General features: G+C 41.3%; 1 protein-coding gene across 3 annotated transcripts in view; it reads left to right on the top strand.

Moving 5' to 3' along the window:
• Positions 1-23,017, top strand: part of sh3pxd2b (SH3 and PX domains 2B) — a 41,940-nt gene extending 18,923 nt beyond the window's left edge. The window contains exons 4-15 of one of the 3 annotated variants that reach the window (XM_086226585.1): positions 283-359; positions 5,967-6,058; positions 12,020-12,045; positions 12,478-12,513; positions 14,460-14,591; positions 14,860-14,961; positions 16,641-16,724; positions 17,571-17,688; positions 18,402-18,613; positions 18,894-18,940; positions 19,026-19,151; positions 19,261-23,017. In XM_086226585.1, coding sequence (XP_086082711.1) covers positions 283-359; positions 5,967-6,058; positions 12,020-12,045; positions 12,478-12,513; positions 14,460-14,591; positions 14,860-14,961; positions 16,641-16,724; positions 17,571-17,688; positions 18,402-18,613; positions 18,894-18,940; positions 19,026-19,151; positions 19,261-20,796 — 2,588 coding nt within the window. In that variant the 3' untranslated portion in view covers positions 20,797-23,017. The remainder of the gene's footprint in view (positions 1-282; positions 360-5,966; positions 6,059-12,019; positions 12,046-12,477; positions 12,514-14,459; positions 14,592-14,859; positions 14,962-16,640; positions 16,725-17,570; positions 17,689-18,401; positions 18,614-18,893; positions 18,941-19,025; positions 19,152-19,260) is intronic. The other 2 variants (XM_086226582.1, XM_086226583.1) reach the window with 2 other exon arrangements.
• Positions 23,018-23,232: the final 215 nt, after the last annotated feature.

Below are 23,232 nucleotides of genomic sequence, written 5' to 3'. Positions count from 1 at the left end.
TCTTATCTGATTAATTTCAGTTTTTTTTAGTTCATGTAGTTATTTACATAAATGTGGAAAAATAAGCCTCTTCACACAAAATACCATCTTCATTTTTCCTTTGTCGTTTTTTTGTATCCACTTTGCAAAATGGTCAGTAAGAGTACCAGATTTGTTGGAGGGATAAAAGTCGGGTTTGGAAACACGGGTTACACCTGTACAAATATACACGTACTGCCTGTGTAGAACGGCTGAATGTTTTATGTAGAGTTGACCGAGTGTGTGTTTCCTACTTTGTTCCAGGGAAGATCCTGTTCAGGAGGAGCCATATCAGAGATGTGGCCATGAAAAGGTTAAGGCCCATCAATGAGTACTGCAGGGTGAGTACATTAACCCGTGTGTGGCTGCACTAGGAGGCGGGACTCCTCAGAGACTGTTGGTGAGCCATAAGTGTTTGGGCTGCTAACTTGCTAACTGCTGCTCAGTGCTTTGAGTGATCCCTGACCTACAGTTTGTGTTAGTGTTTGATAAATGTCTGCAAATCTCTCACCTTTCTTGTATTGTCTGTTATCAGTCAGACTGTATGTCTGTCAGTCACTTAAAAATCACGACTCGATTACATTAATGGAAATTAAGCTCAGCATTCCAATGCAAGACTGGAATAAAAACCAGATTAACAGGATTACATTGCTCACAACACCAGCTTTATAAGACCGTTGACTAATAAGAGTATGTCTAGACTACGACGAGGAAATTTCTTAGGTGTGTTTCCTCTCTCTGTTGAAGTCCTACATCCTCAGAGCCCTTTTCTTAAGTGCTTTGTTAAATACACAGCAGAGCTCTTATCATTAACCTACAGCGACTTTGGGAGAAAGGCTCTGGTTATTCTTTTTGGTCGCAACAATTGTAATACTATGTCATACTTCTGGTGTTGTGTTTATTCATTTTGATTGTTCTGTACTGGATTATATCAAAAGGTAAAATAGTGATTTGTTTTTTCAGACTGTCTTTTCACCTTATAAGGTGTGATGTTCAGTCTTGTTATTTGCTGAGAGGGCAGCGATTGAGTCTTTTCACGCTGGTTGTTTCACTGTGGTCCATTAACAAATGCTAGCCTGGACTTGTTTTAGTGGCTAGGAACAGAAACCTTTCTATGTTGCTTCGTGACAGCATAATTTCATTGTATGTACAGTGAACACTCACGATTATCTTCACATCTTTGATGAACTGCGCTTTTCTTGTACAGGAGTGTGTTGGAAACTGGTTTGTGGCGTCTGTAAACACCTCAGTTCTTATATGACACTTCGAATGGAAATCATTTCTGAGATCCACATTACCGAGCCAATTACACAGCTTTTACCCAAGAGATTAATTTGTTGGCCCCAAGAAAGGCAGAAAAATATAACTGTACCTTCTCTTCTCTGCACTGTAGCAGAACTGCAACCATAAAACTGCCAATAGCTTGCAACCAATCGCTACGGCCTGACAGAAATGTTACCACAGCAGCTTAATGAAAGCATTAGGATTGATGTTAGGCTACTTAACAACAAGGCAACAGTGTTTGTCCTTAAAATAATCTCCACATTGCTTAAAATGATTCTACATTACATCTGTGCGCAGTAACCGAGGAGCACGTCTGCAGAGGTTAGTCATTAGGATCAGACCACCACATAAAGGACGTCTCGGCCACAAAGTCACGAAACAGCTCTGTTCTTCAGAAACATCCGTCAGGATGAGCGAGCGTTGCGTCTCGTGCCGCTGTGGCAGCCGAAGTCAAAGAGCTTGATGGTGCTGAGCTGGTTCCAGTCAGCACATCCACAGCCCAAAGGATATGTTTTTGTTACATTTTACAGGTTTGCCTTAGGGCCTCTAAACCATACACACCTCCCTCTGGTTCTCTGAGAGGGTAAGAGTGAGTATGTTTTTACAAGTTTGGTCTGACTCAGCACTCAGTCACACCTTCGTGTTTCCTTTTCTTTTTTTTCTTCAACAAAATTATTTTTATCACTGGATCAAGAGTGATGATACATTGTATTACTATCTGATTCATGTATATGGTGGCTGAATGGGCCTTTTTATTCATGTATAAAAACATTGAGGACTGCAGGCTGGTGAATGTGCAGAATTGTCATCTGTGGTCAGAAGAATGTGAAGCTGATACAGGCAACATCTTTAACCCTTTATGTCCTGTCGGTTTGGAGTGTTGATGTTTATCGGCGTAGTTGAGCTCCCTTTTACATCAGTGGTGTTACTGCAGTCAGTTGCCGAAATATGTGAAAGGTAACAAAGTTAAAAGTGCGTGTACTTGTAGAGGATTATCACGGCGTAAAGTTCAAAGAAAGGACACAGTCAAGAAAGTATAATCAGGGTGGGTGTGAGGGTGAAAACGAAATATTTCTGAACAGACAATTAGAGGACTGGAAAGTTGACCATTTTTCTTAAACGGTCTTTGAATTTAAGTCCACGTCTTTCTGACTTTTTTGTTCTGTGATCGCAAAGGTGAACACAGTCTGATCGCCACCCGCTGTTACAACTTCCATCGACAAATCTCCCCGGTAAACTGAGACAATGACAGGACTCCAGTTAAATGGCAGGTAAACCTGATTAGTGTTTAACAAAAATTGACTGATTTAAAGAAAAAAATGAAGAAGAAAAAAAGATATGGGACATAAACAACCCCGGGGGAAAAAATAATGTTGACTTGATTATGTATGGACCCAAGTTCTCACCACTACAGTGTTATAGAAAAGAACATAATATCAAGGACATGTCTGAGAGTGCACTGTGGCCTCACAGCAAGAAGGTTCCGGGTTCGAGTCCCGGCTCGGGCACGGGATCTTTCTGTGTGGAGTTTGCATGTTCTCCCCGTGTCTGCGTGGGTTCTCTCCGGGTACTCCGGCTTCCTCCCACTGTCCAAAGACATGCAATTGGGGACGAGGCTGATTGATACTCTAAATTGACCGTAGGTATGAATGTTAGTCTCTCTATGTTGGCCCTGCGATGGACTGGCGACCTGTCCAGGGTGTACCCCGCCTCTCGCCCGTTGACGCTGGGATAGGCTCCAGCCCCCCCACGACCCTTAATATGTAGGAATAAGCGGAAGATGACGATGGATGGATGGATGTCTGAGAGTGTGTATTATATGGAGCATTTGTTGATAAAGTCTAGGCACGCTGCTTTTAAATCCTGGCAGCAGGAAGGCGCGACTCCCTGAGAGCCCAGACGCTTTCCCACTCGTCAGTGACAGATTGTTGATAAGAGTTGAAAAGATCAGTGGAGCCTGTGATAACATCCCGGCAGGTCCCATCTCTGAATTCAGCTCCTGCTGTTTGAATAGAAAGTTATGCTGAAACAAATCTGAACTCGCACTAAAGTTGCATCTTCATCCACCCCCATACGCAGTCTTGTTGACAAGGTGAAATGTGGTTCAGTTCATGTTTTCTTTCTTGGGGGGTGCTGAGTCAGCATTTCAGTCTCACAGCTGAGGCTTTGACCAAACTCCAGTGGAATTCCCCTGGTTCTCAAGCCTTATGTTTTTTTTTTTTGTTTTGTTTTTTTATTTTATTCAAGTCAGGAAACACAGTTGACTAAAAAAACATGGAATTACTGTCGGGATTGTTTGCTTGAAGCAAGACTGAGTCTTCTGAGCGGGAAGGACTTGCCCGCTCACACAGCTTTGATGAAACGTGTGGCATCAGAAAGGAGTTTACAAGTATAATTTCCACTTGACTTTCATTTCTTAAAAGAAGGATAATCTGTTTATATGGAAAGCTTGTCAAAATGCCCTGTGTTCTCCCTCCAGAAGTCTTTTTTTGTGTTTGGATTCAATGATATATTCACTGACATACTTTCGTTTTTTTTTTTTTAAATTGTTATGTTTTCATTGCATTCCTGAAGGTAACATGCAAAAAAATAGCCTCTTCTCTCTTATTTCCATTCCTTATTTTTCCTTGGAGGGATCATGCACACACACTTACACAAACACACTCTTGTACACACACACACACACACACACACACACACACACACACACACACACACACACACACAATTACCTTAATGCTGCCTGCTGTAAAGAACACCCATAAAGTCCATTTGCAGTAAAGTAGTCAAGCCTCTCTCACGTCTGCTCCCTGGGGAGAATTGTAATGAGTGGACAGGCCACAGGCTGACACCAGGAAGGGAATAAATTCAAGGAGAGGAGGATGCACTTCGACCCCGGGCAATGTGCATCAGTCTGGGCTGCGGGACGAGATATTAGTCCCTCTTGAGGTCATCGGGAAATATTCCCAGATCAAGTTCTTCGGTGTCAAAATATCAGAAAAATGTGCTGAGAAAAAGTAGTGCAGCGTGATTTGGTGACAAAGTCATGTTGTGATTGTATGTTTTTTTTAAGAAAAGCACACAAATTACTGATACATTTGAGAGTAGTATTCCGCAGCTCAAATTTACAAATTTAATTGAAACGAGCATAAAAATGCACTGTTTTTAAAGTAACTACATTGTAACCAAAAACACATGTATATATTTTACAGCTATTGCTGCAGCATTTGTGATAAAAAAGGCTTCTTCTTTTGCCGGTTATATAATTGATTAATTGTGCGGCACTGGCACGAAAGGAGATTCTGAAATCATATAAAAGCAGAATAATCTATCAATAGTGTGACTTAACATGCACGCTCATTTTCTCAGACTTTATAGCAAAAGGAAAAACACTTGTTTGTCCATGGCAACAGTCCCACTCCTCTCCTCCCACACGAGCTCCTGACGGAGACTTATAGTTAGACAGTATGACAAGGCAAAGTGCCACACGGGACAAGGACACCTCGGTCAGGTCTTTGGCTTCCGCTTTTATATCTGACGTGATATGAGCGTGTGTCAGGGGAAGGAGGAGACACTGCTCCCGTATAGGACAGAACCGAAACACTTAAGGGTATTAAAATGTGAGGTAGAGGCCAGCGGACGAAGCTTGATGGATAGCATCTAGGTTTGCCTGCCAGCTCAAGGAGAAGAGGGGCGTGGCCTAGATCCTTTAGCTGTAAAAGTGGTAGTCACCACGGGGTCGTTTAAGCAGATATTCTGTTTTTGGGTTCAGGGCATCGAGCTAGTGGGTGATTGATTGTTGGTTTCACTGCTGCCTGTTAGTGGTTTGGTTGAAAGAAAAAGAGATCGAGTAGGAGTCGCAGATTAAACCGATTCAGAAGAGAGCAAAGGAAAGGATGCGAGAGTGATAACAAGACGAGGTGTGTCTGTAAGAATGAGTGGGAGAGAGAGATCAGACTATGTGGCAGTTTATCTTTTATCTCCAGTCGTGTTGTCAGGGCTCATTCTCTCCTCTGTTTGTGATGCTCCACAGATGCAAAACCATGAGGGAGGAAAGTAGGCGAGACGTGATCGATGAACATAATGAAGGACAAGAGACAGAACAGAACCATCTGCTGTTTGGGGGGGGGGGGGGATACTTCAAACATATACATTTTCCTCCTTTTTGATGTAGTTTTTCCAATGTAATCATTGGACAGTGTTCTGTTCATATAAGAATAGAGCACCAGTAGCTCTTTGTTGGTGTAGGAAGCATCAGATCAATAATAAATCTGTTGTAAAACCAGACGCAATGTTAGGAACTTGAGGACCAGCACCTCTGCAATATCCTTTTAATTTCCTGTAATCCTTATCTGAATGAAAGAGCTTATCTGAGTCATTAGGTCTTGTGTTTTCCCGCCACCTTGTGATAAATGCCATCTCATTTAAAAGTGCTTGAGTGAAAAGCAGTTGATACATATATTTTTACAGTGGAATATTTATCCCTCTATGGGACCATAGTGGGCGGAACTTTGGCCTTCAAATACCGTATGTGGTAATTACTAGTGTGGGGAATTTCTTGAATGCCAAACATCCAATTAACACTATACTTAACCTTAAGTCTGGCTTCTGTGTGTGTTTGGTTGTGCGTTAACTATGTTTCCTGCCTACTTGTGTACCTGCAGGCCCTCATTCAGCTGCCAGTCTACATTTCCCAGTGTGAGGAGGTCAGGGTGTTCTTTGAGACCAGACCCGAAGACCTCAACCCTCCCAAGGAGTGAGTATGCTACCACGCGATGTCTCCCCATACACCCTCAAACCTCCTGTGCGAACTAATTGTTACCTGGATCACACAATACTAGTTTATCATGATATACTGTGATAGGATATTGATACTCAAAGCTGGAATATCGGTCATTTATTTAAAAAAAAAAATTATGATATATCTTGACATCGCAGTCATGTTCGTGGCATACACAGTGGGATTTTTTTCATGCTCAGCTAAAATCATCATTTACAGGCTCTCTTCCTCTTGCTCTCAGAAGGTCGTCATCTTTTTTTTTTTTTAACATGCATTACATGCATTTGCTACACTGCCTTCTCAGTTTTTACTGTAGTCGACAAACATTGTGGCACATCACTGCCCCCAACTGGAATGGAGTGTAGATGTGGTGTACATGAGTAGAACTCCAGACCAACACAGAGGCTCAGTCGCAGTATGAACGGAACTTCAAGTGGGACCGTGGGACTGGACTGGATCAGCTCTTCCGCATGTTTTTTTAGCTCAAGCTAAAAGACACGTTCTCCGTACGTGTGCCATGTCTAACGACATTATACCGTTGCGCTACATCCTGGTGGGAAAGTTATGCTCATATAGCATGTAGCTGGAGCTGAGATATCCCAGTGGCTGTTAAGATTTCCAGGAGACGCAACTCTTAACTGACAGTTACTGCGGGCTAAAACCAAGACATTTGTGTCCAACTCATTCAGGTATAACTGAACACACATGCCATGATTACAAATGTGTTGTTATAATGGTTTCCTTCCAGCAGCTTCGGGGCGATGAAGGTGTAGGTTATGGGTGGCTAGTTTCATGGAGACCATCATGCAGGGCTCACATTTTGACCCTGGAGATGGATTTTAAACCAACACCTGTCAGCTGAGGCATTCGCTTTAACCTTTCTGTCATCACACTCTGATGAGTGGCACTCGGCGTTGAGAGATTGCTTCATTCGATGGGAAAGTTTGTGTGCTGGGAGGGTATGTAGGGACAGCGGGAAGGTGCCATATGGAAAGAATAGAGGGTTATTTTTGTGTCCAGAACTGCATTCTGAATATCACAGACCTGACTGAATACTGCGTCACCGAACACTTATGATATTAAAATAACTGCCACATACAATAAAAGAAAATGATAAAATCAGCATTCTACACTCAACCAGCAAAGTATTTTCTATGTATGTTTTTGCATTTTGAACACATCAGCATCCACTTTGTTTGGATCGTTATTTCATCTATCGTTACTGTGGTTTGCATTCTAGGATAATAAACATCAACACCACCAACAGTGTTCAGCATTAATTCGATTATGAATGCTTAAAATGTTTATAATTTATTCCTTTGTCAGCGTGTTATTGCCTCAACACAAACACACACACACACACACACACACACACACACACACGCCTTTCTGATTATTTCATGGCACTAAAGAAGGTGGGTTCTGTTGAATATTTTGGTAATGACAGCCATGATCTCACTCCTGGAGACTGCAAGTTTGAGTCTACCTTTTTATATGCAAATCTCCCCCCTCACCTTGACATTTTCAGTCAGTAAAAAAGCAAAGCAAGTGAAATTACCAGATGTTGTCCCCATCCCAGATCCATTTTAAATAATTCAGCTCCTGGTACATTAAGTGAAGATTCCAGAAATTTTGTGATTAGGGTTCGTATTTTGTACACACAAATCCCGGTGTCCGTCTTTGTTATATGGCCATTTAAAGGTGTTTGTGTACGCCTGTGTCACCATTAATATTGGGGTTTACACTGATTTGAATCACACTCACATTTTCCAATGTGCTTATTACCTCATCTTGGTAAAAGGTGCTCATTTACATGAGTATTATTGGTTTATGGCTGAGAGGGAGTCACTTGGACTGAGTGAGCAGATGGGGATCCTGCTCAAGGACAATTAAAAAGAGCATATAGCTGTTATGGGGATTGAATACTAGAGGACTACCTGAGCCGACCTGCGATAATGTCATTTATAACGGATGGTGTGGATGGATTTAGTGTCACATTGAAGTGTTGCAGCTAGATGCTTTGCTAAGCTTTCACAGGCCTGCCATGATAAAATCTGTATTTTGTGGATGTGCCACTCAGCAAAGCTGCTTCTCATCCTGACATTTTACTAGACAGCTGTAACCCTGTTCGATCACACTTAAAAAGTAAATTTACTGCAAATTTATGCTCCCTCTATTATATATATATATATATATATATATATGTATATATATATGTGTGTGTGTGTATATATATATATATATATATATATATATATATATATATATATATATATATATATATATCTCAAGTATTTTCTGCAATAGCTCCAATTTTATGTGACCTTCCGTCTCAATATCAGTACCAGATATTCGTATGAGGCCGGGATAATAGGACACACCTTCTTTGTTTTTTACTTTGCATTTTACTGCTGTTATTTTTTATATGCAGAGTGTCATGCAAATTTCTACTCCCTTAGCAATGATGTATATTTTGTGGACCTAGGGACTCCAAATCAGCACCAGATATGAGGACCAGTGCAGGATGACAGGACACACCTCTGTTTATTTCGTTTTACTGCCTCATATTTTGTATTCATATTTCAAATACATGTTTTTGCCCACTATACTTTGTATGTGAAAAATATAGCAGGAATTTTTTTTTTTTGTCCTCCTCAGAAGCCTCCAAGTTGCGGCTTAGAACATTATCACAATATCTCAATAATATAAATAATATTAATCGTTATACTTGAGCGAATGGTATTCTTCTCTCGCTCAAGGCTAGAGGCGCATCTGCTCAGTATGTACAGCCAACAAGAGTTGCTGTGTGTCCTCTTTGATGTAAGGAAACTTCTGCCTCACTAGAGGTTGTCTGCCAGTTTTAGGATTTGAATCAGATTCTGTCAGAGCCTTTGAAATGACATGAACAATATGACCGCAAGAAAGAAAAGCCTGTCAGTAGACTGTTGATCCTGATGTAGTATCTTACAGTTCGCTCTCTCTCTCTCTCTCTCTCTCACTCACTCAGATGCATGTTTTGAGTATCCTGCCCTCCCTCGTAGGTTGCTGCCAAGGACAAATACCTCTTACTCCTCATACACAAACCCAGCTATGTGTTGGGAGGGGCGTGATGGAGAGAGAGGGATCATTTACTGAATGAATATAGGGAAGACCTTGGTTTGTCTTTATTGAAATTGGATTAATGCTTTCTGCTTGTGCAGCTTGATGTTTGTTGGACTTAAAAACAGACGCAGCAGCTACTGTGGCAGAAGATTTATCATGGCCTGTAAATCTGCTGAACTGAGGGAGACATCTTGGACTTTCTCTTTAAAAGCAGTAAAGAGGAGAAAAAAAAATGAGAAACTCCCTCCAAAGAGGAAGTGGCGTGCATGAGAGACGAGTAAGAAATGATCGTAGGTCTACAGAGAAGAGGAAGTTTTGCAAGAAACACAGTAAAGAAAGGACAAGGAGGAAGACTGAAAGCAAAGGAAGTTTGTAACAAAAAAGAATCAGATGGAACAAACAGGAGAAACTCCTTCACATTAGATTAAGAGAACAGGAAGAAGTAAGACTGCTACTATCAAGAACAAGCATGGATGCAATGGAATGTTGTTGCCCCCCGCTCAAAAATGTGGTCGTCTCAGCAATAAATTCGACCCGTTTTCATTCAACCAGCGCCCTGACATGAAAAACGAAAGATATGAAAATGTGCCACGGAAACACCATCGATGTTCTCCATGTGTTCTCTATTATACCAATGTTTTTGAGGAGCCCAAAAAAGTGAAGTGTGTCCGTCACCTCAAACATGGCTGACCAGACGGTCCAATCCTCATCTACTCGCAATGCGACCAGTTAGCATTCATTTGCAAGTTTATCGCATTTCAAACTCCAGAGTGCAGTATTCAGATGTCTGAGTCAATATACAAAGCCCACTGTTGTTCAGCGCCCACTTTCTTTTTATGGTTTGGCTCAAGGTGAATTAACTTGATAACTTTTATTCTAATTCATCTCCAAGAATTGGAACCCAGAAGAGCAAATGCACTTCTGTAGTTGAAGCTTTGATAGATGGCACCACATTAATCTTCGTCTCAGTTCAAAACAAGCATACACACACTTTCCTGCTTTATGATAATCCAGATCTTAGACGTTGCTTTGGGTGTTCCAGGCAGGGATTTATTTATCCACGTACATTAATGGGTGCGCTTGTGTGTCAAGATTTATTGGGACTTAAGCTTCTGCAATTAGCAGCTCTACTGATGGAACAATGCTTTACGTGGCTGAGAGCATTCAAGTTGATACACAGAAATGAAAAGGGGGAGTTAACAAAAAAAAGTGAGAATAGAGGTTGAGTGAGTAAAGTTAACTGAAGATGTCACTAGGAATTAGCCAATTAAGTAAAAATCTACTATTTAGAAAAAGAGGGACACTCAGGATGAGAGAGGAAACTGCTGAGTAATAGCCAGCATTGACTTTTTAGAGCATCTGGATATTGAATCAGGCCTGATCTGCTGCTGTGGAGTGATGGTCTATTTATCTGGCTAATGTCTTAACCAGAAAAAGCAGATGCTATATTGAATTTAACATTATGCTGAATGTCAGCAGCAGCTATCTAGGGGCTCCTCGTTCACAGAGTGTTGCAGAGAAATCATTTTCTCATATAACAGATGGTATATATATATATATATATATATATATATATATATATATATATATATATATATATATATATACATATATACATACATACACACACACTGGACGCAGCTATGATGCTGAGTGAGGTGAAGTTTGTTGACTGGCAGAGGTAGAGCTGGAAAGTGTCCTGGATTCAAATAGGCCGCCACGCTAGGAGGGTGTGTAGGATGACGGGGTTGAGAGTGAGGAACGTCAGACGTAAATAGCTGATCAGCTCAAGTTGGCTGCCTGCCTCAGTGGCGCCCCATCCACTGGGAGGATGTCCCAATGCGACCAGGAGGCTTGCTGAAGACAGTTTAGAATAATATGAAAACAAAAAATACTTTTACACAAGCTTGCCACAATTCCCCCCCAGTCAACTGATGACATTGACTGCTTCTTCCCCACCTGACGAGGGAAACCAACCTCCTCATATAACCTCTCAGCCAGGCTGATTACCTCAAGCTGAGGGAGAATATCCCAGGTGCGGCCAATAGCTCCTGATGAGTGACACCTGTAGCCTTGATTTTTACCTCTGCCCATGTCAGAGGTGACTTTGTAAAACTAGTATTCGTTACAGTGAAGAATAGGAATATGAACGACACAGGTCCATACGTCAGAGGCGAGTTGGTCGGGTTAAAGAAAAGTAAACATTATTTCCTCAGTTCCTCTAAACCCACAATCAGTAATGTCCAAGTTTATACCAAGACTATCAGGTCCACTGATGGAAAGGAAATGAGAAAAATGAGTTTAGGCTCTGAGGGCCGGCTCTAACAAAACCATTTAAAAATTAAGCTTTGCTGCTTTTATTTTGAAGGCCGGCTCTCATACATTTTGAAGAGGCTGTTATGGAAACGTTTCTAATTAAGAATCAAACGCATTTCTGTGTTAAAAGACACCATACAATCATCATCTTGGAACACAGGAACAGACGTTGATGGTGACCTCTCATCAGTACTCAGTCGTCACGACTACATTACGTCATGAAATTGTCAGGAGTGGTGGTTCATCATCTTGATCTTTACTGATATGGAATCAGCACAGAACGTAACACGCCCACACTCACACTGCTGGTGAACATGAGCGTTCTGGGGTTCTGTAGAACATGTCTGGCTTTCTAAATGTACAGTGTTAGATGAAAATAATTAGTCTACGGAACGCTGAATCGTTGTTGATATCCAGTTGTCTTCACTATTGACAATAATTATAACAATAATAATAGTCTTCTCAGTTATGCCAATGTGACGCTTCCAATTAGTAATATGACAATTTTCTCTTTACCAGGGAACCAAGTGGAAAGAAGAAATCAGGTAAGACCGATTTATTGGTGAGTTATGATTTGCCCAACATGTGTCAAAGTAAAATCAGGTTCTTTATGAGGTAAATTATGCAATTGTAATTAAAAAGTTAAAAAAAAACTGCCTTGTTGATACTCATAACGGCCTGCATTGAAAACACCAACCACACAATCCTCTAGATTTTATTTATCATATAACACATGACATTATCTCCATCTAGTGGTCACATAACAACATATCAGCCTTCCGATTAGTCTTGTTTCAAGTAATTCCTCAAGTGTCTGGAATGTTTTCATATTGTTGAATATTACAGTAAAAGAAAATAAACCAGCTTTTGTTCCACTGTTCACTTCAGGACTCTTTTCCATCGTCTCCGTTCAGCAACATTCTGCATCCATGTCATTTTTTTCAGTTCTCTTCTCCCTTCATTTTCCTTTCCATCAGGGTTTGTGGAGAGAGCGACTACTTTCCTAAAGCGAGGTAGTAACACACTGTCATGCTTGGTCGTGCTGTGTGTGTGACCCGGTGGGTTGCTAGTGGCCCATCCCCCCTTTCGTCCCCCGGTGGCCTGGGCAGGTGGGATGTGGTTCTGTTGACGAGGCCTTGCATTGGTTCCGTAAAGGAAGCTTTGCTCGTACCTGGTGATCTTAAGTATACGCGTGGCTATTTTGGGTATTTTTAGGTTTATAGTGTTGGGACAGAGTAGGGGGACCGTAGCTCATGCATGGCAACATTTACCATGGCATATGGTGGCAATGGGGTCATACACAGACTGTGCTTCTGTCGCACTAGCTGTGGTAAATGGACCCAGCACAAAACTAAACCCTGAGGAAAGTTATAATAAACCACTTATTATCTTTAGTTGTTTGTGTTCGCTCGTCAGCCAAGTTGATCTTATGTCAAATTAGCTTTGGTAAGTTTGCCAGTAGATCCGCTATTGGAAGTTTTCTATATTTTTTTATAATTTTGTTTCCTTTTGTTTTAGCCTTTTCCGATGACTGCTTGTATAGTTAAATTCCAATGATTACAGAATTGGTTATTTGCTGCACAGTGACCGGTTTAAAAAAAGGGGGGCTGTTTAATGTAACATGCCAACTTTTGGGAAACATGCTTGCTTATCAGGGCCAGACCACTTGTTAGCTTAGCAAAATGAATGTTAGCATGTTAGAATACTTTCATCAAGTGTCAGCAAACACAAAACTAGGGTTGTGGACAACATTTGTTTTGAAACAATTTAAAATGATGAGGTATCTTTTTTGAATCACACACAAAGAACTATTTTTCTGTGGCACCTCAGAAGTCCCATTGTCCAGTAAAATCAAACTAGAAGAGTGACTGTTTTTAATGAATCTTGGTCAAATTTGTAAAAGAGAATGAGGAGGATTACTTCTGCCATCAAATCACCCTGAACTGTATTTATTTGATGACTTTGGACAGAGGTGTGCTAACATATCCCAACCGCTACCATTCACTCTGCGAAGCTAACCGGCGGTCAGCCAGAGAGCTTCCTACCACACACAGATGAGGTTATTTTTTTGCCTGGCCTGAGCAAATAAGAGAATTTTTTGTTTAAAAAAAGCGGTGTGTCCTGTTAAATAAAGTTATTTGCCTCGCTTGTGGCTGCTAACTGAAGGAAGATGTATACTAAGTGGGTATGATGGTTGTCAGCCAAAAAAATATTTTGTTTTCAGTTCATTTGAAGTAGATTTCATCATTCAGGGGTAAAAATTGACAGGTTTTAAAGAACTTAAGTGAAGGGAAGGGAGTGTTGTGACTTGGTTAAGGCGTTAGTCGTCAGGTTTTTAGGGTTTCCTCTGGCCGGCTTGATGCTAACACTGGTGGTGGGTCTTTGCAGTGCTGGTTTGTTTCTGTGTGGAAGTCCGCACCATATTACTGATCAACTTAATCATCTACGCCTTTTAAATCCTGACCATTTATTCCTTCCAAATCTCCCATTCTTCCTCACATCCATTCTCTCCAATCACATCTGCTAGCTCCCCTGCTTTGTGTCCGAGTGAATCTCCACAGTCTAGAGAAGCCTCTTCTCTTTCCATTGTATTTTGTACACGTTCAGTAGCTTCTTCACTGACTCTGACCTTGGGAATTATTCTTGGCTTTTCACCAAAAGTCAATTGTTCTTTTCTATTTTGGATATTTTGCTGAGCTTAATTTGGATTTTCATTAAGTCTGTTCAGAATCAGACTGAAATGTTCATGTAACATTTTGCAATGAAGAAACATTTTAAAAGGTCAATATCTTAAAGCTACACAGCTAATGACAGTTTATGGATACGACCTTGAGGTCTTTACGGGATAATGAGTTGAGGCTTTTCTACATTATTGAGATTTCATCTGAAGCCTGCCTGAAAAGGATCAGAGAGAGAGAGAAATTAAACTAATCACTGTTCTGGTTTGTCCCACTAACAGGAGATTCTACATCAGCAGACCCTCTCCTCCTGGACCAGTATGTGGCAGTAACTGACTATGAGAAGCAGGAGAGCTCGGAGATCAGCCTTCACGTGGGTCAGGTGGTGGAGGTGATTGAGAAAAATGAGTCTGGTAAGTCCTTTCCAACATCTAGTGTAGCTTTCATTGTTCTGTCAGGTTTCATTTTAGCAAAGACCTCTGATTTAAATTGTAAACCAAAAAAAAAAAAAAGTGGAAACAGCAATAGTCTCATTCTACAGCTGTGGTGTTTTGAATTTAACCCAATTCTGAAGCATTTTTGAGCGTCCATGCTGTATATAGGTTCTATGTTAACTGAAATGTGACCATAATTGAATTGTTTTTATAGTGGAGCAAACATGTCACTGTCCGGCTCTTTTAGGGTGGTGGTTTGTGAGTTCAGAGGATGCCCAGGGCTGGGTCCCTGCCACCTGCCTGGAGGCACAGGATGACCCCGATGACTTCACCATTCAAGGGGAAGAAGGTACATGGTCCTATTATTTAGAATTCATAACTCTTGGAAAAAAAGTCATTCAGATGTTACTGTCAAGCTGATAATGTGGCGTGCTGTTGTCTGTGTGTTGTCTTCTAAAGCTCAGCCGCTTGACCAAAGACAGCTTGCAGCATTTAACTTGTGTTTTACACACCGTATAAACTTAAAACCGAGTGAAGGTTTGGTAGCTGATGTGTTAAAACAGTGTGATGTATCTGTGTTTCTTTTTTTTTTTTCTCTGGGGAGACACTTCTGGCGCTTACGTTAAAAATGCTGGTGGTATGGGAATAATCAATAATCAATCACATATTCAAGTACCCACTTGATAAAGGATTCAAAGTGATTGGAATCGTTTTACTGCAATCCTGTGGCTGTAACTACTGTAAAGTCCCACTCATCCATGTTGAAGTGTGAACTCAAAGAGATGTTTTTTTTTTTTACAATCTGCTGGTTATTGAAAGTGTCTGACAACATTATGAACAGGAACCCAACAGGGATAGAACTTGTTTATGTTTTCCTTCTTTCGGGATCATATTTCACACTGGCGGTTTGTGAATAATTGTTTTTGCAGCTCCTTCAAGTGTCCTGATGCTAAGTCAACACGGGGACATTGGCCGGTAACACCACCGCCTGTCTGTCTGCTGCAGCAGGTCTCAGGATTTTCTTCCAGACAAAATTTTTTTTTTTCGTCTTGTTTGTTTGGCAGCAGTCATCTGGTCCGCGAGTCACCGTGTACTAACAGAGCGTTTTCAATCACGCGTATTACAAAATCATTGCAGCTTCAGAGTGTGATTTTTATGCCACAATTGTGCAAACATAAATCTTTGCTCATTATTTAACATCTTTTGAGATGAAATTTCAATGTTCATTAGGTCCTCATCTGTAAATTCAAGACGCTGCATAGGGCAGTGCTTCGGTGTTTCCCTACTAGCTTCAAGTTATCGTCAAGCTCCTAACTTCCCCTTTGATCCTCTTCACTTGCCCCTCCATCCCTGCGGGGGCAAAAAATCCCTCTTCCCTGTCATAGATCTTCTCATTTCTGACGCCACAATGGTGGAGCGAACTCCCTGCTTCTGTCAGAACGTCCAAACCTCTGCCCAGTCTGAGACTAAAAACACATGTGTTCAGACTACACCTCAAACTTTCCTCCTTTAAAATAAATAAACTCACCACATTAACTTCTACTCAGTCCTATTAAAGGTATAAACGGATGAAGACTGTGGTGCGCAATTACTGCTGTCACTACGGTTGACAAAATAAATAAATGACTTAATGTTAAAACCCAATCCAATAAGTATAAATTCTCAAAATTACAATCTACAGATCCCCTTCATGATGCCTGAGTCCCTTAGTCTGTTTTTTCTCTTATTTTTAACAAAAATAACTGGTCCTTTTCCCTTCTTAGGAAGGAGGTGGTTGTGGACGGATTGGTTAGGCTGACTGGTGCACGTCACTTGAGTTGTTAAGGGTTGGCTATCTACGATAATAAAAGATGTTAACACGTGTCACCAGATCCTGGTTAGGGCAAGACCAGAGGGCTTAAATGGATAAAATGGCAGGAAGCCATCTCCACCTGTGAAAATGCTTTCATGTCGGATGAACACTTGGTCCAGATGGTTTATGTAATGTTCACTTCCTATTTTGCCCCACTTACTGTTCTGGGATGTCAGTGCCTCGGAGATTCTGGTCATTGCCAAGGCACGTGGGTCGTCGCAGAACTTTAGGGGATCTATTCAGCACAGGCTTTGGGCAAGGTGGAGCGCACGCCTTTCTTCTCCCCCTATTCTAAATGTGTATGTGTATGTGTTTTCACACACATGCATATCTGACCGTGAGCATGCTTGTCTATTGGTATGCATGGCGTGTCCCGCATTTTGCATGATCAACCCACGCATGTAAATTAAATCCTTGCATGCAAAGTAAGTTGTGTATTTGCACTGGTTAGAAGTCAAATAAACAACGTGATTTTGTTTAACCAGCATTAATGAACACTTACAGTAGAGATCAGGGGTATTTTAATTGTCTACAGTAAATAACAGTAGAAATCTAAATTCAACTAGAATTCATTAGCTCCTAGCTCAATAACAAGTTTGTCCTCTTTGTGGTTGATATTTGTGGATGGTGTGTGTTTTGTTTGTTTTATATGTGTGTATCTTCTCCCTCCACAACATGCTGCTCAAGCCTTGCCTCAGTGAGCTTTTGTAGAAGCAGTTTAGTTCTTTAGCAACAGAACCAGATCTTAAATCAGGAAGGGAGAGGGTTGTGATAGACAACAGATTCCCTTTTGATTTATAGATGCGAAATTAATTTCTTATCCAGTTTGGGGAATTTCATCTTAAATCACAACTGCTGTCTAGTTTTACTTTAGTAAACAGTCTATCTTCATTGATATTTCCTCAGTTGCTAATAATTCTGCTGCACACCAACAACAAGCTAAATCTTACCTTTGCTGCAGCTTGAATTGACGGAAAGTTCCAGATTCCAGCTTTAACCACTGTGCGCTTTGTCCCCCATCTATTACCCCCCGCCCCCCATCAGCACTTTATGAGCTCTTTCATTTGTGGGTCCTACACAGTAACTTTACCCTTTTCCTACTCCAGAAGAGAAGTATTCAGTGATTTACCCGTACTCGGCCCGAGACCAGGATGAGATTGACCTGGAAAGAGGCATGATTGTGGAGGTGATTCAGAAGAACTTGGAGGGCTGGTGGAAGATCAGGTACTTCTCATCTCTAATGTACCTCTGTCAGCGTTTCTGTTGAAACTCGTGGTCATAATTGAAGAGTTTAAAATATGATAAAATAATTTGGTAATTTCTTTTTTTCCCTTTTTAAATGGGCCCTCATCTTTTCACCCAGACACCATGACAAATAGTTGGGCCTTGAAGTAGAAAAGGGACCCCTTCGCTTGGATGAATAATGGAAATGAAAAACTGTACCATCCATCCATCCATCCATTTTCTTCCGCTTACCCTCTTAAGGGTTGTGGGGAGGCTGGAGCCTATCTCGACTGAACATTTCTTGTAATTAAAGCCACAGTGTTATACCACTTTCTCATTTTATTGTGTTGATTTTATTGCTCCTTTTGCCACTACGTCAGAAATGGGCTATTTAGGCTCCTGCAGTGCCTTCAAAAGCCAACTCTGTTGTGATTGGCCAGTGGCATAGAGTGTGTTCAAAGTGTTACACCCCTTATCATAATCCCTTACATAACCGCCTGAAATGAGAACACCCTTGTGGCTGTAGCATTCGAAAAGGAAAAATCTGGTTACTGGTTACAGTTTCATTGAAAACAGGTATGTACACCAGCTCTTTGACAAGAATAAAGAACAAACAATACTTGACTGACCTCGTCGCAGAGACCTCCAGTAAGTCTTCCTGGTCAGTTCTTTCAGTGTTCTCTCTGCTGAGTTCCAAATTCTCCTTCCATTAGGTACCAGGGCCGTGAGGGCTGGGCCCCAGCGTCCTACCTGAAGAAGGCTGACATTCAGAGCCAGAAGCAGTCAGCAGGCGCTGCTGCACATGCCAGTACAAATGACCTTGATGGGTTTTCCAAACAGAACCAGCAAAATAATATAGCCAGGGAGAACCGGGACAACAACCAGAAAGAAAACAGGCTTTCATTCTTCTCAGATAATAAATTCAGTAAGTGAATTTGACAAAAGGCACAACTCGATGTCCCCTTTGCTGATGGCACATTACTTTACATGTTTATATTTCTCTGTTAATATTTGGAAAAAAAAATGTTTTAATGAATAAAAAATATGTCGCTATAGGCTGCAATCTTATTATCCAGCCACTAAATAGAAATGACAAACCTAAATGTGCTATTTCTTGGTCAGCAGATTGGATGTTTTTCTACTGATTATGTTCTGTTAGTTTTTAAACCTTAATAAAGGATTCACTGCTTGTTTTTACTCCACAGAAGTGGGATTAAGGCAAAGACCTCCTCCACGTAGAGATCTTACCATTGTAAGAGACTCAGTTGCTTCGGTCATATTGAAACCTAGACCTCCATTTTTCTGTGACTAATCCTGTACATACGACCATCCCACAGCCACGTGGTACTAACCTGCCCAAGCCGCCCATCCCTCCTCAGGTTGAGGAAGAGTTCTACACAATAGCAGACTTCCAAACCACCATCCCTGATGGAATTAGCTTTCAGGCTGGAGTCAAAGTGGAGGTGAGTGCAGCACCACCTGAAGTGAAAAATAGTTTTTTGGTAAACCATAACACGAATATAAAGTCATTGAAATAAAATGTCCCCTTTTTTTTTTTTTTTTACTTACTAGGTGATTGAGAAGAATGCAAGTGGCTGGTGGTACATTCAGATCGATGAAAAAGAAGGCTGGGCCCCCGCCACATTTATTGATAAGTACAAGAAGACGAGTACTGCTCTGCGGCCTAATTTCCTTGCCCCTCTGCCTAATGAGATGGAGAAGCTGAGACTGGAAGATGGTGGTTTGGCAAATGTCCCTGGTACAGATGACAGTTGGTCCAAGCCTTTACCAGATGAGCCAACCACAGCCCCCGAATCCTGTGCCCGGCCAAAACTGAGGGATTGGAAGACCAGTGCCACCAAGGGGGCTTCTGCCTTCTCTGGGCCGCTACCTCCAGCCCCAGCTGCCCCTCCAGCTGAGGAGAAACCAGCTCTGCCCCCTCGAAGGGAGTCCATTAATAAGAGCTTTGAATTAGACGTCGTTGAGAAACAAAGATCAGATCTTTCAAAGCCTTTGCCCCCAAAACCCCCAGCTCCTGGGGTCATCATGCCGCTGGTTACACCCAAGGCAACACCTTTCAAACCAGACAAAACACCCGAGCCCAAGAAGGAGGATAAAAGTAAAGCTCTGCATCTTCGCAATGAGATGGGTCTGGAATGTGGTCACAAGATCTCCGCCAAAGAGGTGAAGAAGTTTAATCTAAAACCTGTGCCAAAGCAGCCACCAAAACCCAAGCCGGAGGTTACAGAGGAGAAACCAGACACAGCTGGTCCCGCTGCATTCATGAAGGCCAAGCCAGTGATACGACCCAAACCTGTTCCAGCTGCAAAGCCAGACCCCCCAGCAGAGAACAAACTGGACATCACCAACTTGAGGAGCAAGCTGAGACCGTCAAAAGCCACCGATCTTGGCTCTGCATCAGCAGAGGTAAACCATCAGAATGACACCTCAGCAGCAGGGAGCAGTTCCCACCCCAGTTCACCCCCGCGGTCTCCACCCATCCATGTCTCTGCTCTTAATAATGGCAAGTACTGTGATGAACCAAAATTTCCCCCAAAACACATGAATGGTCATAGCCAGGAGAGCTCATCACCCCCTGCAAAGCCAGCAGTGCCTCCCCATAAGGAACCCCCTCAGAGACCCCCTGCCATGGCTCCAAGGAGACCTCCTCCTCCAAAGAAGACTGACCCATCCAGCCCGACCGAGCTCAAACCTCCAGCTGCTCTAAAGGAAACCCAGGATGTTCCTAGACCTGGACCACCACCACTAAGCAGACCTCCTCCCCCAAAACCAAAAGTGTTCCCTCCAAACAAAGAGAAAGAAGAGTCCAAAGGTAATAAAGTCCCGATTCCTCCCAAACCCCAGGTGAAGAGTGAGAAGCCCGGCCCACCCAAGGACAAACTTCCACCGTTACTCAAGGAGTCTGGTAAGGATGACCTGTATCTGGCTGTGGCGGACTTCGAAGGGGATGACCAAACATCCAGCTTCAAGGTGGGTACAGTGTTTGAAGTGCTGGAGAAAAACAGCAGCGGCTGGTGGTTTTGTAAAAATGTAGGAGCAGAAGTTGAGGGCTGGATCCCGTCGAATTACTTGAGCAAGAAACCTTAGAATGTTCTCTCATTCACCGCCATCTAAAGCAAGAACGAAACGAACAAAATACATCACTACTTTGTAGCTAGGAAGCATTTTTAATTTATAGGTACCTTTTTTTTGTAATTTTATGTTTCTTTTTTCATATTCTTTCTAAATTGAACCAGCAATAACACATGACCTTGTGATGTTTACTTGTTTTTAATCCAAAAAGTTGCTTTCTTTGCCAAAAGCTAGTTGCAGCCTGTGTGTTACTTTCCAATGTATCTACACACATGCCTTCTATGATATGGTGCCTCAATATTATATGCAAAGTGCTTATAATGCTGTATGCAATTCCAGACATAGTCCCTCTTGGAATCATAAAAATCCATGTCACAGAAGAAGACATTGAACATTCAAATCATGACAGGATTTTCTGCTGCAGTACAAAAAAAAAAAAAAAAACTTCCCTACACAACAAACACTGCACATTTGATGGGAAGTTCGGTTACTACATCTGTGCCTGGTTGCATAAATTGCCTTAAATTTTAACTTAAATTTGTCCTTTAGGAGAAATAGTTCCCTTAGTTTAGGGGTCATTTTGGAGGCATTGCATGAAGTATCTTGTTCCCAGTGTCCCAAGTGTCCCAAGTGTTTGTGGTGATTATTGTTGTAAAATCACACGTGTGCACTTCAGCAGCCACGGTTACGCTCACATCATCTTTCAACAGCATACCCTGATGCTGATGTCTTCTTCCCTTAGAACTTATACCCATTGTCTTTTCAGACTGATTTTCAGGGCCGCTTGGCAAGTGCATATTTGATCTTGCAGTTTTGCAAATCAGTGCTCACATCCGTCCAGTCAACATAAAGTCAGCTATTAGTGCACCTTTAAGGGATCAATATGGATACCTTGAAATTGCTTCACGAAATGGTCTCTAAGAACCTCCTTGCATAGGGGAATATTTAGGCAGCAGAGGGCAACCACTTACAAATCAAAAGATTTCCCTTAAACCATCCTATAGGAAATCCTACAGTGACTTTATGTAACTTTGTTTTTTTCCCTAAGACGTCTTAAGATTAAAATTTGAGGGCAACCTTAGTTAAGTGTATTTATGCAACCGGGCACTGGGCTTGAAGTGCTAGTAGCAATTGCAACAAGAATCGTCTTTGCCAAGTAGAGTGAGTAAGTAAGAGTATTACTCAAGAAAACAAAAATATAAGATTTGGTTTTATTGCAATGTGTTGTTTTTCTGACTGTATTATTGTTTGCATATGTATTTTTTTCAGTTATTTTACATGAGTTCAGGTGAAGGTTTGCACATGCTGAAAAGAAGGACATCACTTATGCCACACTTTGTTTTATTGGCAATGTTTTTCCATCAAAAATAAGAAGGCGAAGAGAAGCTCTGTGTTGAAATATTTTATACTAACCCTGTTACCACACACAAACATGAGAAATGTGACTTGTCGAGTGCGTCTGCATACTGTACCTGTACCACGCATCCAAGCAGGCGCAAGAAACCTAGAGATCCGCAGTGATTTGTGCAATTTGTTTGCAGTATTGTAAGTATACAGTCTGTTCTTAACCGAATTTTGGTGCTCAAATAACAGCAAAGTATGACCATTGTACAAAATATTGTTTTACATGAATGCTTGACTGGTCTCAAGCATGGTCGGTATAGCAAATTATTTTTATTGTACAGTAACGGGAGGCATATCTTAACTGTTGTCACTTTTCTTGGATGGTCCATCTGTTAGGTCTTACAAGCTGAACTGATGAAGGGATAAGAGAGAGAATCTGGGCCGAGAGGGAATTCCATTTGCTAACAAGAGGAAAATATCAATGAAATGATTTCAATGGCTCATCCAATATCGGACCAAATTACAAAAAAAAAAAAAAATTGGGAAAATTAAAATATACGTTTGTAGACAATCAGACAAGGCTACAGGCTGTAACATCGACTATGTTTACATGCACTCAAGATTACCACTCTTTTTAGTCCTTATTTTGAAAATGACAAAAATCTAACTGATTAAAGAATAATCACGTATAAATCATTCTAAAATGCAGCTGCGCAGCTTCAGCACAACACACCCAGGCGTGAGAGATCATGTGGCAAACTGCTGTAGAAACCCAGACTCAAGTCATGATGCCTGTGAAATACTACTATTAATTTAAACTGCATGGAAACATAGTCTTTGTGTTCTGCTTGTAGTTGCTGGAATGTAACATCAATTTTTTATTTTTTTTTTTTATACACAAGTGACAGTAAGTGAAAAGATTAAATCCATAGAAAATTGAATTTTTCACGAACGTCGTGAGGATTAAAAGCAGTGAGGTGCAAAGGGTCGAGTTGGTCATGAAAAACCTTCTCTTCCAGGATGGGAAAGTCAGAAATTAAAATATAATCAGGAAGTTTTGGAAAAGTCATGGAATTCGATGAAGCTGTCTGGAAGGAAACTATTTAG

This window comes from Aulostomus chinensis, chromosome 15, assembly GCF_037954235.1.
Source record: "Aulostomus chinensis isolate RoL2024-O1b breed Wild chromosome 15, RoL_Achi_v1.0, whole genome shotgun sequence".
In the NCBI taxonomy this organism is placed as follows: Eukaryota; Metazoa; Chordata; class Actinopteri; order Syngnathiformes; family Aulostomidae; genus Aulostomus; species Aulostomus chinensis.
This window is presented reverse-complemented; position numbering and strand designations above follow the sequence as displayed.